Source organism: Halictus rubicundus, chromosome 11 (assembly GCF_050948215.1).
Source record: "Halictus rubicundus isolate RS-2024b chromosome 11, iyHalRubi1_principal, whole genome shotgun sequence".
NCBI classification, from domain to species: domain Eukaryota; kingdom Metazoa; phylum Arthropoda; class Insecta; order Hymenoptera; family Halictidae; genus Halictus; species Halictus rubicundus.
Genome location: NC_135159.1, coordinates 10,848,046 through 10,865,895, shown reverse-complemented (window position 1 = coordinate 10,865,895; position 17,850 = coordinate 10,848,046). Strand labels below are relative to the sequence as shown.

General features: G+C 36.1%; 2 protein-coding genes and 1 long non-coding RNA gene across 6 annotated transcripts; 1 reads left to right on the top strand and 2 right to left on the bottom strand.

The window, feature by feature from the left end:
* The first annotated feature begins 215 nt into the window (after positions 1-215).
* On the top strand, positions 216-16,655 carry Ugp (UDP-glucose pyrophosphorylase). Of its 4 annotated transcripts, XM_076796470.1 has the most exons (12): positions 216-370; positions 449-650; positions 740-894; positions 13,697-13,936; positions 14,271-14,453; positions 14,547-14,752; positions 14,838-14,913; positions 14,999-15,145; positions 15,227-15,365; positions 15,516-15,653; positions 15,735-15,901; positions 15,990-16,655. In XM_076796470.1, exons 1-12 carry the CDS (start codon positions 338-340, stop codon positions 16,200-16,202), a joined length of 1,899 nt encoding a protein of 632 aa, XP_076652585.1. In that variant the 5' UTR covers positions 216-337; the 3' UTR covers positions 16,203-16,655. The 4 variants fall into 4 exon arrangements, with proteins under 4 accessions (XP_076652585.1, XP_076652589.1, XP_076652586.1 ...); XM_076796471.1 differs by lacking the exons at positions 216-370; positions 449-650; positions 740-894 and adding exons at positions 8,325-8,452; positions 13,542-13,649 and having other exon boundaries at positions 13,725-13,936; XM_076796472.1 differs by lacking the exons at positions 216-370; positions 449-650; positions 740-894 and adding exons at positions 8,586-8,604; positions 13,542-13,649 and having other exon boundaries at positions 13,725-13,936.
* Positions 1,159-2,966, bottom strand: Dcps (Decapping enzyme, scavenger). The gene is made up of 4 exons (XM_076796488.1): positions 2,609-2,966; positions 2,390-2,535; positions 1,939-2,275; positions 1,159-1,637 (listed from the first exon to the last, which is right to left on the bottom strand). Exons 1-4 carry the CDS (start codon positions 2,964-2,966, stop codon positions 1,453-1,455), a joined length of 1,026 nt encoding a protein of 341 aa, XP_076652603.1. The 3' UTR covers positions 1,159-1,452.
* On the bottom strand, positions 11,778-13,648 carry LOC143358950 (uncharacterized). The gene is made up of 2 exons (XR_013083041.1): positions 13,519-13,648; positions 11,778-12,533 (listed from the first exon to the last, which is right to left on the bottom strand). It is a non-coding gene; the product is annotated as an uncharacterized LOC143358950 (long non-coding RNA).
* Positions 16,656-17,850: the final 1,195 nt, after the last annotated feature.

Here is a 17,850-nt window from a genome sequence, read left to right as displayed (position 1 = left end):
GATTCGAGCCAGTCTCGAAACTCGTCCGGTCTGATTCGTCTCGAGCTAGTCTCGAGATTCGAGAATCTCGATTCGTCTCGAGCCAGTCTCGAAACTCGTCCGTTTCGATTCGTCTCGAGCTTGTCTCGGGATTCGAGAATCTCGATTCGTCTCGAGACAGTCTCGATTCCATGCGGCTCGGATCGTCTCGAAGATATACCACAATTTGTAAAGTATAGAATGTTTAATAAAGTGACATCAATGAGGAGGAGAGATTGAATCGGAAGTACTTAGGTTTGTTGCTTATCTCGGAAATTATTTATTGAATCGAGTGTTCACGTTTTTTTTTACATTTCCAATGAGAAAATTTGGACTTCTGAAACAATTCAAGGTATGTAATGTACAGTTGTGTGTCAGAGTACTATTATGTATATATTATTGTTGTTCAAGTATATTTCTAATGTGTTAGATGAAAAGGTCATGGGTATGGCAATACTTTGATCAAGATGCAAACGGTGATGCGGTTTGCAGAGCGTGTAAAAAGAAATTTAGAACTAGTAGCTCGACTTCAGGGTTGATAAGACATGCGGATAAAGCGCATGGTGTGCACAAGACGACGCAGCCAGTCAAGGAAGCAGATCAGGCCAACCATTCAGATATTTCATATTCTGGTAAGAATGCAATGTAGCGATGTAGTACTCTTGAATTCCAATCTTGAACTTATTGGAGCCTTAGTACATTTTCTGTTACACCTATTCAGATAGCGAGGACATAAAAAATGTGAATCTTATCGAGGTGGACCTACAACCATTCGGTATTATAGAAGAGGTAAACTTCAAGGATTATTTCCAGAATCCTGAGTATCAACCTCCGGTAAAGAGGATGAAGACCAGTCATCATGAGCAACTAGAAGAGGTGAGTATATGTATTCGCATCGTGTTGGATGTATGGAGAAGTATGAAAGCCATTGTTCGCTTAACAGCACTGCATATAAGCGACACCAGACTAACGTTTGCTAACGTCTCTTGCCATGTTGCGCATAACTGCAATATGAAAATGTACAAAGACAAGATTGTCTTAATTTATATATAATAGCCATAAAGATATAAAAATAATTTAAAACGGGGAAAAAAATAAACTATTTCTTCTTCTTTTGCGTTATTTATTATTTTGAAGTTTCACATTTGCCTATTGAATTAATAATAAACGATTTTAAATACAGAAATGCTTGATATTATCTGTTTACTTCAAGTAAAACAAATAACAATAAATATTTAATACTCATTACACAAAGTTTTTATAACCATTTATATCACGATGATGAAGTATGAAATGTTCTGCAATCACAAGGTTACAAATGACTATAAATAATAATATTCACATTCGTATTCTCAGAATTCTGTATGTGGTGTACTTTGACCCTTATATTAACACATAGAAAATATATCGTTTGTACATGTATTCCTAGCTGTACTATTTTTCAACTTCGTCGGGCTCGGATTTTACTTCTGTTATAACACCTTCCTCTACAAATTTAGTGCACAGAGGATCTTTTGCAGCAACCACGAACGAAAGCACAGCTTTTGTATAATAGTCGGACATTAATTCGAGATTTCTTATAACCATGGATAAAAGATGTGCTTTTTCTACGTATATACCTGCAAAAAAGGAACATTCGAAATATGAGTACCGTTACAATAATTAAAAATCATTATAATATATATATGATTGAACTAATATGATCAAAACAATAAAAATAACAAATAATAGAAGTCACAAGTATTATTACATTTTAGTAGTTAAACTAAAAAAACAACCTTATTTAAGTAAATAGAATTTTACTTCCATAAGTTCTACTTTCTTCATTTTTTTAAATATTTAGTATTTGCAAGAAAAACACTGGGTGGTAATAGCATGAACACCTTGTGAAGTATGCAACTATTTATATTTCATATTTACCTGGAGTTTCAAACATAAGATAAGCAAAATGTACGTGAAGATGATAATACGACGGCTGATAGTGCAAGTATATCCTAAGTTGAGAAGGATTTAAATCGAATTTTTTAGTGATTGCTTCTGTCCCAGCATCCCTAATATTTTTTAATAGTGGAAGATGAGATGCGTTTAACTCTCTCAACGATTGAATTCTTTGAAAAGGGAGAGCGATTAATTTTAAGGTGTTTTTCTGGCCATTCCATTTTAAATCATTTACTAATACAAATCCAGTCTTCTCATCCTTATCCTCGAATACAACTTTGTCCTGTTCTGCCTTGTGCTCCAGAATATTATATACCCACTGGAAATTCATTTGAACAATTAAGACGAGAAAACTTAGATATCCAACATTTCATATTAAACAGTTTAATGTAACCTAAAACAGTATATATAATTATTTGAAAATTGTATATACCTGTAAAGAAAAATTGTTTGATTCTATATGCGGCAGAGTAATTTTTTTATAAAGTTCATACGTTTCATCAACAATATATAGTTCCTTCCTTTTGAATTTCTCAACATGCTTTTGCGTCGCAGGATGTATCAGCATCACATTTAAAACTTGAATAACACGTAAATACTTAATAAACAAATAGAACAAAAATATTATTACGATGTAGTCACAACAACATACCATTGCATTCTTTGAGCGCGGTACATTCATAATTCCCGTAAATATCATTACTGTAAAGTTTACGTATACTTGTGTCTTTACTGAACAATTGTTTCTGCAAAGACAATGGATCGTCTGAAAATTGCGACTTTTCAAACAAAATAACACTCGAGCCTTTATGACCCTTAAACACACCTTCGACGCATACTTGTTTTCTCAAACAATTGTTTTGCAAGATCTTTTTTACTTCGAAGTTGGACAAACAAATGTCAGTATCGTGTATATTGTTAACATTTTCAGACACATTTTCCGTGTCTACTTTGATTTTCTTCGCCGGACAACATTGGTCTCCGTCGTTGTTTATAGACATTTCCGCCATTTTTAATAATGTCTCTTCCAAGCAATAATTCTCTACTTCTCAAATTAATTAGTGCAAATTTTTACTGAGTGATATTACCCTATTTATTCCTTTATTCTTTTTAATAGAGCGCAGTGTTTAATTGATCAAATTATTTTGATTTAGGAATTGCCAAGTTTAATTTTTGAGGTTATGTTACGTGAGACGCGCAGATTACAGTACAAATTTTAACATTTCCGTTCCATAGGATCAAATATTCTCTTATCATGTGTATTTATTCGAAGTCATGTTTGAGATCATGATTATTTGATAAAACGCATCATAAGTGTTACATGTTATATACATACAATACACGTGCGCATATTATCTAAGGAACTACAGGATCCGCAGATTGAGTACAACTGCCACATATAGATGTTGTACATGCAAAATCCAAACACGGTGGCTTGGATCCAAAGGAGACACTTTATCTTTTTGTAACCTTTGCCACATTATAAAAGTCGTTACGTTAGGAAGCAACTTCTAGTGCATCTTAGTGGTTGATAACAATGCTGCAAGTAGATGATAGAAAGGTAAAGCATCAATTCACTTCTTGTCCAGTACATCTGTCTCGATAAGATTAGCAAAAATGAATAACCGCATTATCAGTAATTTTCCATTCTCTGTCTATATAGTCAACTTTACGTCTTGTCATTCGTGCGATTTTCTAACGACATTAAATACTTCGAAATCGAAGCGTTATAAGTAATGTATTGTTCTCGTTAATTCATGCCCCCTCCTCCTCTCCTTGTACGTTTATATAATTTATTTTCCTGCTGTATTGAGGTTATGTATTCTTTTAATGGACAGCGTGTTATCAAGAACGTTGTCGTTTTCATTGTTTCGTCTATGCGTGTTATAAATAACATCTCTTTATTTCTTCCATTTTCCGACGTTACAATAACATAGAAATAGCAATCTGAATATTGACATGTAGTTTCGTACAATTTGTAAATAAATGTATATTTTATCCACATCGTATATGTATATATTAGATGCATATTACTTTCAGAATAGAAGGCTACCTATAACGATATGTAATATTAGCAATCGAAAATGAGTTTCGTCTGCTAATTTTAAAGTTATGAATACGACTTGCTGCTTCTATTACATCATTTATTGAAGATGATGAAACTGAATCACTATTCGAGTCTCATTTATTCGTTCGAATTACGGCATAGTAGATCGTGAATTTTATTCGTTTACTTATTATTTTTATCATTTAATTTTTATAGTGCAGTATAGGGAAGTCTAAAATCCGCAATCTGAGTGAAGGTCACCGGCAGGAATCGAATGTTTTCAAATATTTAAGTTATTTTTTTATTTCCTGCTAGAATTGTGTACATTATCAGTATTATATTAAGAGTACATGACATTATAAAAATAATTTATATTAGGAGTACAAATCGAAGGAAAAAATAGACGAAATGATAATTTTCTATCGATATACTGACAAAGTATATCGGTGGAAAAGGACCTCATTTGAGAGGTTGTTTAAATAATATCTGTCTTCCTCGTTCCGCGACCCATTGTTGACATAACGATAGAATAGCATTATCATCTCTTAGGACTCTTATTACATAAGGTTGTGTGGCGTAGATTGTCTGCGGTTACGCTTCATTTGTCTATTGAAGATGCCTGCTTCCACAAACATAAGTGATATATATACATATCTCCACTTGCCACTTGTGTACCTGAACGTATGCATAAGCAATGTTTGCTTTATAGGCCCATGTTAGAAGCAAATGATCCGAAACCGTCACGCATGACATCGGTTATTTATTTGACAAATAAATAACGTTCAATTGAAAAATCATTTCTAAAAAATAAAATTTTCCACGGTTGGACTTCTTGGAATATTTTTGAAAATTATCTGCTACATATTCTCAACAAATCGTCGCTTCGCTAGGTCAAACAACAGTCATCTTTGTGTACATTCGAAAAATTGAACGCGCGCTTTTCAAACGCACTGCTTACTTTAGGGAGACTTGAATTAAGACATCAAATAGTTTTTATTACGTAAGAAACGTATTTTTCATTAATTACGTGTTAAAGTATACTAACGTAATATATACACCTTGTTTATTTTAAAGTATCTATAATATGTATTCATTTTGAGGGTCACTGTACACGAAAAGATTGATTAATCTTTTCAAAGATATCTTGATAAGAAATTCAAGTATACTCATTTTACAATGTTTGCACAGACGATACTACTCGAACTGTTTTGATTATTTCCTCAATACTAAAGAAATACCTTTGTTAAAACACGTCGTCTCTGATATTTACAATCGCATTCGGATTATAGCGTTTGATTTCTACATACCGATAACCTTCTGATTCTCTGATTCACAGATTGGTTCATTTCGGACGGTTTGTGAAACTGACACTAGATTCGAGATCAAATAAGTCACTGTTTATCGCACATAATAATGGTCGATTTTACTGTTGATCTCAGTTCAGTCATTTCCCATCATCTTATAAAATGATTGTACCGTTAATTTTGAGGTGAATATTATTGTAAATTCATTTTACAATTTCACGTAACAATATTATGGCTAGCTACATAATTCATTTTATAATAGCGATCACCTATTGTTACGCTAGTCGTATACACACAAATGACCATATTTACGTGGGGAAAATTTGAGACACAATATTTCCTTGAATTTCTCTGAAATTAAAATATTTTTAACACGAGCAGCTTAATAATATTCTATAGAAATAAAAGCAGCATCGGTGCATAAACAACCCTATGATTCTAAAAAAATTAATTGACCTTTTTGTGCACTATACACGTTCAATTACAAAAATTATATTTCTTCTTTTTCGGAACAGTATAAATACCCTTTTGAAGCGTTTTTTGAAAATTCAGCAATTAGGGGAAGTAATTGTATTCATAGATGAAAATAGGCCACCCTGTGTATTTATCAGTGGCGTGGTTTCTCGATTGCAGGTTGTTTAGGATTTTGTAAAATTATCTTTGTAAAGATGAATTATGACAACAAGTATTTTGATAACAAGTATTTTGAAAGCGTTGATGTGAAATGTGACGATCAATTGATAATCATTTGTGTTAGCACTTTAGCCGCTCGGAGCCTATCAATAGACTTTTTATAATCGCTCTGCTATACTTAAAACAAGTCTAATTTTGTTCATTTTAAATAACAATACCAGGAGAAGTTATTTATAAATTAATTGCCCGAGGAAAATTGTTGTTCTAAGAATGAAATTGCTGTGATTGTTGCACGAAGCAACTGTTATGGCATTTGTTAATGTAAAATTTGTCAGCACAGGTCGGACTTTTTATTTTGAAATCGTTGTAATGATACAGACTCTTTTATAGGAAATAATTGAACAAACATCTCATAATACAATAAAAATAGCGATAAATCGAAGTAACTTGTCATTCGTTGTCATTAATCTCGTCATTCTTACGAAGCAATACACATAGGTCACAAAAGCTTCTGTCATGATTGCTTTGTAAACACACGTTACACAATTCTAATCGCATCTAAGTATAATGACTTGCACTAACACTCGGGGATGTCTGAAACAGAATTAGTTTTTTAATAAATAAATCGTGAGAATTTTGTTCTTTACATAAACATGTGCAGTGAATTTCTATACAAAATTATGATGCAGTGTTTGTAGAATAACTTAGAATAATATAAGAGACAGATAAAAATTGTTTTTATAGTATTTACTCGATTTCCTACACACTTCTATAAACAATCAATTTCCTGCATATATCAAAATTTGGCCGCTGCCAAACGCGATCCTGCTTTCTGTCTCAATTGTGTGATCCGTAGTGTGGGTCGCGCGTGACCCGGCCACCGGTAACTAAGATCCATCGTGCGAGGGTAGACACTGGATCCGATGACCGGGTCCGCGATGACCCATAGAAAACATGCGCGTGGATCTCGGCTAGATGTTTGCCAATGATTGCGTGATCGGTGGCGTGGGTCACACGAGACCCGGCCACCGGTAACTAGGGTCCATCGTGCGAGGGTAGACACTGGATCCGATGACCGGGTCCGCGATGACCCATAGAAAACATGCGCGTGGATCTCGGCTAGACGTCTGTCAACGATTGCGTGATCGGTGGCGTGGGTCGCGCGAGACCCGGCCACCGGCAACTACGATCCGTAGTGCGAGAGTTAACCCTGAACGCGATGCGTGCTTCTTCTTCAAGATCAACGTGTAACGACAACCGTTCAATGGATTCGCTGTTGCCGTATCGTTGTTGCGAAACGTTCGCGCGCCATCTTGAAATCGGCCTAACAAGGGGTCTCGTCTATTCCGTAATTAAGCGAAAGACCACGGGTTCCGATAAGAAATTCTAATGCCGTGACCTCGCGCTGGCGGTAGGCGATCCTCTAAACTCTAACCTAATCGTTCCCGATAATAAGAAAACAAAAAAAAAAAATAGCCGAGGGAGCACCACGCGTCAATTGCGAAGTCACGTTGCCCGATTATGATAGCAGAGGAGCTCGTTCCCGAAGGCCGGGCCCAGATAATAACTGGAACCTCTAATAAAAACGGCTATAAATAGCCGTGCTTTTTTATAAACGGCCCGTCTATGGCCCGAACCAAAATAAATGTTCGAAAAAGTTCTAGCATTACAGAAACATTTACCGAACGAAAGAGACCCCCCCCCCTTGAAGGGGTAGATCGCTATCCTAACATGTGCCGTTTACGGGATTTTTTTTCAAGGACAACGAATGAATGAAAATTCCTGGGGTTTTGCGGTGATATGAACACAACTGTTAGCTGCATTCTCCAATTTTTTTCAGAACAAAATGTCGCAAAATGCCAGAGGGAGAATTGTTTTTGAAATGGCGTCGCGCGCGTCGTTCCGAGTTCTGAACGGTCAACGTGCTCCGGAGAGCCGTAACTCGGTTCGTTTCGGGACTTCCGGTATAGGATTTCGCACATGCATTTTTGAAGCTGTGTCTCGCATGTTTTGAAAAATTCGCACTAGAGAACCAGGAACGCAACCGCCGCCCGTAATCTTATTATTTCTCTAAGCCGTTGAAGGCCGCTCGTTGACAATACGACAGGGGAACAATCGTCCGACACGCGGCCCGAATCGCCTAGAACAGCGTGCCGATAGGCTGATAGCATAACTATGCCACATTTGATGATTTACGCGAGCGCAGCGCGCACACTTCGCGGTCAATCGTCGGCTCACGTGCTCGCGTCGTGTCGTTTGCGGCGCTTCTGGACTCTGAAATCGAAAACGAGAGCTTCTCTCTCTCTCTCTCTCTCTCTCTCTCTCTCTCTCTCTCTCTACGTCTCTCCTCCCACTTGCCGTCCATCCTTAATCTCCCATAACCCCGTAATCACGATTTTTGGGGCCGTTTCGCGAGAAAAATCGGGCGCGCGCGCGCGCACACACCGTGCCGATCAGAAACCGATCCGAGACCGTTCAGAATCGGTTCATCCATGAGACAACAACGTCGAACGTAAGTGAACAGAGTGCGCGAACTGTTCGCGGAGCGAAACGATCGTCGGCCGTTCGGTTTTCTCGCCGGGCAGTGTATTTTTCTTCGCGTTTTTCCTCTTTTTGTCTTCTGTTTTTTTTCTGCCGAGAGTGCGACTGTGTTTAGGCTCGTAGGTAGAGTGGATCTGTTTGTGTCGCATGGATCGCCTAATCACTGGCCAAAGCGACTAGAAAATCGAGAAAAGCTCCTGAAATGCTGGCTCGAGCATTTTGTTTGCGAAATAAGTGGGGACAGTGAATAATTGATCGAACGAGGTTGATCTATTTAGTGCAGAATTGAATCGGCTGAATCTTCAGCTAATTGGGATAGCTTGAGCATCAGTTTTATTCACTGTTGTACGAAGGGACGCGACAAGTAAAAAATACAATTTTTCAAAACTGAATTGTACATATGGTGAAATGTAACAAGCCAAATTTTTCGGAACAAAATTGTACTGTCTGAAGGAGTGGGTACACATAATAGTGGAGAGAATCGTTGCAAAAAGTGATCTTTTAAAATTTCAAAGTTAGTAATATATATATATTTTTTTAATGGTACCTTATATTTCTTCTTCGATATTCTTATAGAGCATAAAACGACGAATCCAACGACTACAATGACCATACCATTAGGATCATTTATTCTCGAGATATTCGTGTCTGAAAGCATCAAACATGCTACCTTTCAGACACGAATATCTTGAGATTGAATGATCGAAACGGTATGGTTATTATAGTCGTTGGATTCGTCTTCTCGTGCACTACAATAATATCCAAAAAGAAACACCAGGTTTTATTAAAAAAAAAAAAAATACCAATGATCTTGAAGTTTCGTTAAAAAATGATCTCGAGGAAAAATTTTGATTGAACTGCAGATTTTATGCATTCACGACAAAAACAAGTAGGTCAAGTACAAAACAGTAAAACTATCTAAACAATTTAAAGATACTATTATATTATGTTCAGCTCGTTAAAATTATTAACGACCTAAAAGACAGTTAAACACGAATGTATATTTATACATCGGTTTTCTCTACTTTTTATTTCATTCGGTTAACCAAGGTAGTAAATAAGCGGTCCATACTTGAAAAAATATTCGCATGCGTTCAAAGCGTAAACAGCTGTTCAAAGTTCGGCGTGCCGAAAACTCGAATAAACACTAACAATCATTTAATCTCGTACGTCGTCTGATAATGCCATCAGCGTGGAGATATTTCGCTGGTTGATTACTATACCGAAAGTCTTTATGCAAAAAAAAAAAAGAAAAAATTGTCTGCATCTGCTCACAACAGCAGCAACTTGGAACTTCTTTTTCTAATAATTTTAATAGGTCGAAAATAATGTTTCGGTTCTCTTGAATGCTTCTAATTTTTGTTATAAATTGCAGCTAATCGTTTTTGTCATAAATGCATAAAACAATCTACTTGTAAAAATCGTCTTGAAAGTGGAGAGAAAATATAAATAATAATTTATACAATAAAATAATTTGTTCGTGGCTTGTTACATTTTCTGATTGCATAGAATAATACAAAACTATAGATATACCATTGTTTATCGTGTAACGAGAGAAAATGGGTACCGGCGTTAACGCCTTATCGACGGATGACTCAATATCGCGTCAAAACGAATATTGACATATGTTGCGGATGACGTGAAGTGCATCGAATGCATGCCACGCGCGGGAGATGCATTTTGAATCTCATTCGATTGTTATTAACATTCCTGTGCTGTCAGTATTACCGATTTGTTTGCTATAGATTAATGCACGAATTTATTAATTAACGAATCTATGCATTCCTTTTACGATAATAATCTTCTCCACGTGCATAGTATTTTCTTGCATCGCAATAGAAAATATTGATTGCAGTATAAATGAGAAGTTGTTTAAAAAAAAAAAACATTAAATTCGCAGCAAGCTTCGAAACTATAAACAACTCTTTAAGTCATAAACGCATGCAAATTTTGGCGATAAGAAAGACAGGGTTGCATAGTTTCTTTAAAACATTAGATAACACGCGAGGACAGTGAATAATTAGCCGTGAGAAGTTAACGAATTAATTACGGGATTCCTCGTATTTTAAAAATTTGCATATTCCAAAAATACATAAAGAACACTATGTAAAGAAATATGTGGTCATATGTTGATGGCACTATAAGAACACTATAATTCACAGCAAATGCACTAGTAACTAGACTAATTATTAAGAAACTTGTACTACAAATTTACACGTTCATGCTGACTGTTAGTTGTGCACCAATGTTCGCATGATTACGTATTCGAAATTTCGATGTAGGTAATTAAACAACTAAGTTTAATTAGTGGGGTGGGGTAGTTGAATGAGGGATTTCAAATTTTTCTGAAAATTTAGAAAATTTCATTTTTTTTTTATTAACCTACAATACATAGTCTAGGTTTTGATCAAGTCTAGATCAGGAATAATTGGTGTTACGTCACGATGCACCGAGCGCTCATGAGCAACAAACTAATATTGTTGGGTGCACAGAAATGTGCTGGTCACGGTCATTACTGACGATGATCCGCTGAATACGCTGGTCAGCGCGAACCCGCGTCATTTCATGAGAATTGCCTGTAGAAAGACGAAAGGACTATGCGAAAAGATAATGGATAACGGCGGGCCGCACAATTGATAAATGTTCTGCGTGGACTTGGCAATTAATTTCAAGTACCGGCTTATCGATACAATTCAATCATTCAGGTTGACTTTTGGACACGAGACTCTCCAATAAAAAATATTTTCTTCTAACAATAAGAGGCATTTCCTCATACAAATAATACAATGCATACACTTAATTTATATAAATTAATTTATATTCAAGTTGACGTTTCGACACGTGACTATCGAATAAAAGTATTTTCCAATAAACATAAAACAATGTTCTTCATATACATATATACAGGACGTCCCAAAAATGTTGTACTTCCTTAAAAAGGGTGATTCCCGAGGTCATTTGAAGTAATTTTTTCCTTTGCGAAAATGTCCTTCGCAGCTTCGTTCGGGAGTTATTAGCGAAAAACACGGACCAATCAGAGCGCGGCTGCAGGTCCCGCTGAACGCGGCGTTGCGCTGCCATTGGCCGAGACGGAATCCGTCCGCTGTAGCCGCGCTCTGATTGGTCCGTGTTTTCCGTTAATAAGTCTTAACCAAAGCCGCGGAGAACATTTTTGCAAAGGAAAAAGTTACTTCAAATTATCTGAGGAATTACCCCTTTCGAGGAAGTACAACATTTTTTGGGACACCCTGTATACAGGTTTTTTTTAAACGGGACCACCCCCTTTGAAATTCAGTGACTATAATTACTGAAAGTCATTCAAGGTCACAGACGGAGGAAACGCATAAAGAAAAAAAAATATATATATAATACAAGATATAAAATAAAAAATTTATTCCATCATTAGCATCACACGAGCTATGTTTTATATTTGCGTATAATTATTTTTGAATTTTCCAATTGCCAAGCTTTGCTTGTAACACACAGAACCCTTCACCGACGTCAGCATACAATGACTAACGTCCACGATGGAAAAATAAAATTTATTATGTGTGATGAAGAATCGCCTAGCGTAATTCCTGCAAACATTTCGTAATGCGAGATAACTCTTCGATTTGTCGTCATCGATGAGAGGCTTTAGGAGCTTAATCGTCACGTGTTATCTTCTAGCATGAACGAGATCTGTCGTCGCAATTTAAGGAAGCGAACGTCAGAATGATTTGCACGATCTGTTATCATTTTTGATTTTATCTTTTGCCTTCGATTAGCATTTGAGAGTACACCGACGAAATCTCGTTGAAAAATGGCCTTCAGAAATGATCCTTCCTACTGTTGCATGTACCCCTTCAAATAGTATGACCTTGTCCTCAGAAGTTTTTTCATACAACAGTAAACAAAGCTGATGATCGTGTGCTCCCATTCAGGCTGAGACACCCTGTAGAATAAAGATTTGGTTGCTGTCAATCGTTATAATCAAATATACAGTGAGAATAAAACAGTAATGCAATCGTTATATTCAGGTGTTGTTTATATGTTAATCTTTGGCAGATCAGCTCGGTTTACTAACATGAATATATTTATGTCTAATACTTTTGGTATTATTTAATTTGGTATTATTTTCTCGGTTTTTATTTTTTTACGTAACTGATATTTGCAGCATGCGCGAGGATGATAAGTTATCTATACCGTATTTCTCCATCCGTTATCTCGGATAAAAATGAGGGGAGAAAATTTCTTGGCTAATCTGAAACAACATGGAAAATTCGGAAACTCTTTTCTGCTGACTTTGGTGATAGACACGGGTGATGAACGGAGTATCTGCGATACGTGGAAAATTTATATTCAATTGCAAGAAAACAACACTGCACAATGCACATTCGAATTTGCGATGATCTGTTTGCAATAGAAAATTAAAACTAATTTCATTAATTTAAGAAATCGATTCTAGTCAATGTTAGCAACTGAAGTTCAAAATGCTAATGATTAATGCCAAAAATAGCATTGTTCACAAAAGTTCGAGTTAAATAAACTATTTTGCTAAAATGCATTTATTTTAATAAGTATTATTTAATTATAATTTTATTAATAATTTCTGTTTGTATAGCAAAAATTTAATATTGTTAATCGCGTAAGAATCTGTATTAATATTTTATATATTAGTAATAGCAATTATTGAAGTTGAATTTTATTGAATGATTAAAATGGTAATAGAGACCACAAGTGTTTCGTCTAATTTATTAAACTGAATAACAAAATTAAAAATTTTGCTTTTATTAACTTATTTTAAAACTTTAAATTTAAAGTTTTGCTCACTGCTCATGACTTGCTGTGCGAAACCGTGCCTCGAAGCCGGCCGGAAAAAAAAAGAGAAGAGAAATCGAAACAATTTTCAAAACGTTTTTCCACGACGAAACAAAACCGCAATTATCCTCTACGTAATCGTAATTTTGCGAAATATTTCGCGCGTCATCGTGAATCGCATTCTCCGTTCGGAAAAACGATCGTCCGACGATCCGCGTTTTCGCTCCGAATCTCAACCGGGATCTGTTCTGTTTGATTAGACATCGAAAGACACAAGCGAATTGAACGAAATAAACCGGTCGTCATGCACGATTACACGAAATTGAACACCGGGAACGGCGGGGCTACGATGGTCGCCAAGGGGAAAGGTATTTATCGAATTCAGATTCTATCGGCCCGCTAAATAAATTCGCAGGCACGTGGTCATCAACGCAGTCCCTCAGATACACAGGCATTCCGCGAGAGGACCAAGAGGGATGCCCTGATCGAGTTGCAAACGGAATTGGAGAAGCTCCAGGCCACAGCACCCACCGGTGAAGTCAAGGATCTCTTCGAGAGGCAGTTCGACGGATTCACGCACTTGTTCCAGCGGTTTCTGCAAGAAGAAGGACCTTCTCTAGAATGGGACCGCATTCAGAAGCTGCCAGACGATGCGGTGAGATTTGTTTCATCCTACTTCTTTCACACTATCTGTCCTGTTACGGATCCCTCAGCACCCCTGGTGGGCAAGGCAGGGAAATGTGGAACTCCCCCAGGCCCTCGGACACCAATACCTGAGGGGGGTGAAAAACTGTTCATAAAATAAAAAGATTTTTATACGTCGAAAGCCCCCCAGCCTACTTCTCTAGGAATTTTAATATAGATTAGAAAGAAATTCTTTAATAATAATTCTGAGATGAAATATTTAATCACTGAAACATATTACTTTGAAATGTTTCGTTCACTTTATCCCATGAAGTTCCCAACGGTCATTATATTTCTGTTACTAGATCAAAGACTACAATTCTTTGCCAACCCCGGAAGGAGAAGAAGTGAAGAACCTTTTAAATAAGCTAGTCGTTATCAAATTGAACGGTGGTCTTGGAACTAGTATGGGATGCCATGGACCGAAGTCTGTGATAGCTGTTCGAAATGGACTCACTTTCCTGGACCTTACGGTCCAACAAATTGAGGTAATTTATATGTAAACATTAAACTGTTACGTATTCACAGTCGGGGGCAAAATTAACCCGACTGTATTCGATTGAATTTTTATTTGTGAACAGTACTTGAACAAAACTTACAATGCCAATGTACCTCTCATCCTGATGGACTCCTTCAACACCGACGATGACACACAACGAATTATCAGAAAATACAAAGGGATAGATGTTGACATCGACACCTTCAACCAGAGTTGTTATCCTCGCATTAACAGAGATTCTCTACTTCCTATTGCAAAAGATTGTGATGTGCAAGAAGATATCGAAGCGTAAGAATACCAACAAGCGTTCTTGTACATTAAATATTTCTACGGCGTCAGCCATGACTATCATACGTTTATATTTGATTTACAGGTGGTATCCTCCAGGTCATGGAGATTTCTATGAAAGCTTCAGAAATTCAGGTTTATTGAAGAAATTCTTGAAAGAAGTATGTTTCCTTCTAACGATTTCCACTGGGAAAAATAACAACAGACACACGGTGGTTCATAATGAATAATGTTTGATTTTTGTAGGGGCGCGAGTATTGTTTCATTTCAAACATCGACAATCTTGGCGCAACTGTAGACTTTAAGATTTTAAAGTTATTGTTGGAGAAACGCGAGGCATCTCCCCTTGAATTCGTGATGGAAGTTACTGATAAAACTCGCGCTGACGTCAAGGTAATAAAATTTTCAACGGTAGAGCAAGATTTTTAACTTTCAGATTGAGCGAGCTTTTTTATGGATATTTTTCAAATCCAGGGTGGTACATTAATTAAATACGAAGACAAGCTCCGGCTTCTTGAAATTGCACAAGTTCCAAAGGATCACGTAGACGAATTTAAATCTGTGAAAACCTTCAAGTTCTTCAACACGAATAATTTGTGGATCAAACTTAGTGGTAGGTATCATAATTTTGGTACAGTCTTATTAGTACAGTATGAAAATCATACTGATTTTATGTCCCTGCTTGTAATACAAAAAGTATTTTGTATTGTCACAACTGAAGAAATGTTTAGACAGCTAATGTAGATATAAATTGATTTTGCAGCTATTGAAAGGGTTGTTTCGACAAATTCTTTGAACATGGAGATTATCGTTAATAATAAGACCTTCGCGAATGGTCTGAACATTATCCAGCTGGAAACAGCTGTAGGAGCAGCAATGAAATCGTTTGATGGAAGTATTGGTAAGAAATGTCGCCTACACACCTTGTAGAGCTTGTCATCTGTACTTTCGTTATCATGTGATTTTTGTAACTGCATTATAGGTATAAATGTGCCACGTAGCCGATTTTTGCCAGTAAAAAAGACCTCAGATTTAATGCTTGTTATGAGTAATTTGTACACTCTCCGCAATGGTTCCTTAGTAATGAGTCCTCAACGAATGTTCCCAACAACACCCCTTATAAAATTAGGCGATAATCATTTCTCCAAGGTTATTATTTTTATCATATCTTACACAAACTTTACCGATCTCTTGAACGAAAGTAATTGCGAATGACTAATGCTAAACCTTCTTTCAGGTCAAAGAGTTTCTCACCAGATTCCCAACTATACCAGATCTTTTGGAGTTGGATCACTTGACAGTGTCAGGTGACGTTACGTTTGGCAAAGGTGTGACTCTGAAAGGAACAGTTATCATCATCGCGAATCATGGAGAACGCATAGATCTTCCATCGGGCACAATTTTAGAGAACAAAATAGTCTCCGGCAATCTACGTATTTTGGATCATTAAATGATTTATATTTTTAATAGTATAATTCGTTTCCTAAGAAGAATTTAATTACGTTTTAAACGAGAGTATGCATGTTATAATTGTACATTGGAGAAAACTAACATAGAAGAACCTATAGGCAAAGTAATTTAAATTTATAATGTAAAAATAAAGAAATACTATTTTGATCGTAGTAACAAAGAGATAGTGAAAGTTTTAGTTAAGCGTTATGTTAAAATTTTTGTTCTTTATATTTCTTTATCCTTATAGTTATCTGTTTTAGTTTTGTATTGTGTTTCGAGGAAAAGAACGAAAGATTGAATTGCAACCACAAGCTTCGCAATATATACATACATATATATGTATATATATAATTATTACATTGTAATTCAATTACTTAGTACACTAAAATTTGTTAATTGTTCCTACATTCTTATTTTTAGAACATTAAAAACACCACTATTAAGTATTGTATATCTACGTGTTGAGTATCTTTATCATTTTTATTTCTCTATCTAGACTCATCATATTTTTTTTCGGGACAGCTATACAGTATGTGTTACATTTTATTCTGTGCGAGAGCTAGAAATGAAAGAAAGTAAAATTGTTTTTTATGACAAAAAAAAATGTCAGAGGAAAACATTAGTTGGTTCAGAGGGGCAAATATTATGATGGGCAAAAAAATTTGTTCAAGGTTATATTTTTTTGAGATTTCAAGGTCATCGAAGTTTTTTTAAATGGAATGATGTATTTTTATTATCGTTATATGATAGCCAAGGTCAAGACGAATCCAACGACCTGTAATATTATGACCTTCACGTGACCTTGAGTATGAAAAATTCGTAAAAGTAGGGCACTACTACAACAATATATATACTTGGTGCCACGCAAGAAGGAACCTGGTGAAGGACGAATTTATGACTTTACTGCGCATATGACACCAACGGGACTCGTTCATTGGCTAATCTCCTACGCGCGCTCCTGCAACCGCGCATCTTTTCTGCGTCGAAACGCTAGTTGTTGATAATACCGCGTGTTCGTAGCGTTAAGAGAGATATGGTATGAGGGGTTAAGACGAGACAAATTGCGAATTACTTGTCTCCCGGTATATGAACATTCATGACGTAGGGGGTGATCGAGTGGGGGAGTTGAGACTTTACAACAAGGCTAACCCACAACGACATGCGCGAAATAGGTACCTTCTTACGTGGCACCAGGTATACGGTTCCATTTAGTGATGGGCACCATCGACTAAAAACTATCGACTAAATCGATAGTAGCCAACTACTATTTTCAGTCAACTGATTTTTTAAACTATCGACTGAATTTAGTAGTGGTTGGGTTACTATTTTCAGTCGACTGTTTTACACGTCGCCATCTTGAAATTTCAAATGTCAGTGTCACACGATGAAACGAAAAGGTTAGAAATACATGATTATGACAGGACGTGCAAATACGCAAGTAATGAAATATGTAATAGATATTTCAATACTTTAATTCATATTAGATGTTAAAATCTTATTGCTATTTATGCGATATAAACTATATATATATATATATATATATGTGATATACGTAGTCATAGACTATAGCCCGCAATCTAGACGTAACCACTAAAACGAAATTTCAGTCGACTAAAAACTATCGACTAAATATGCGATAGTATGTA

What these genes read in the sequence shown, in the direction of transcription:
- Dcps (XM_076796488.1), bottom strand. Translation starts at nt 2,966, where the DNA reads ATGGCGGAAATGTCTATAAACAACGACGGAGACCAATGTTGTCCGGCG. An exon ending in CAAACAATTTTTCTTTACAG is followed by an intron (nt 2,276 to 2,389) that starts GTATATACAATT and finishes ATGAATTTCCAG; the next exon opens with TGGGTATATAATATTCTGGA. An exon ending in TCTTATGTTTGAAACTCCAG is followed by an intron (nt 1,638 to 1,938) that starts GTAAATATGAAA and finishes CCTTTTTTGCAG; the next exon opens with GTATATACGTAGAAAAAGCA.
- Ugp (XM_076796470.1), top strand. Translation starts at nt 338, where the DNA reads ATGAGAAAATTTGGACTTCTGAAACAATTCAAG. An exon ending in TTCAGATATTTCATATTCTG is followed by an intron (nt 651 to 739) that starts GTAAGAATGCAA and finishes ACACCTATTCAG; the next exon opens with ATAGCGAGGACATAAAAAAT. An exon ending in TGAAGAAATTCTTGAAAGAA is followed by an intron (nt 14,914 to 14,998) that starts GTATGTTTCCTT and finishes TGATTTTTGTAG; the next exon opens with GGGCGCGAGTATTGTTTCAT.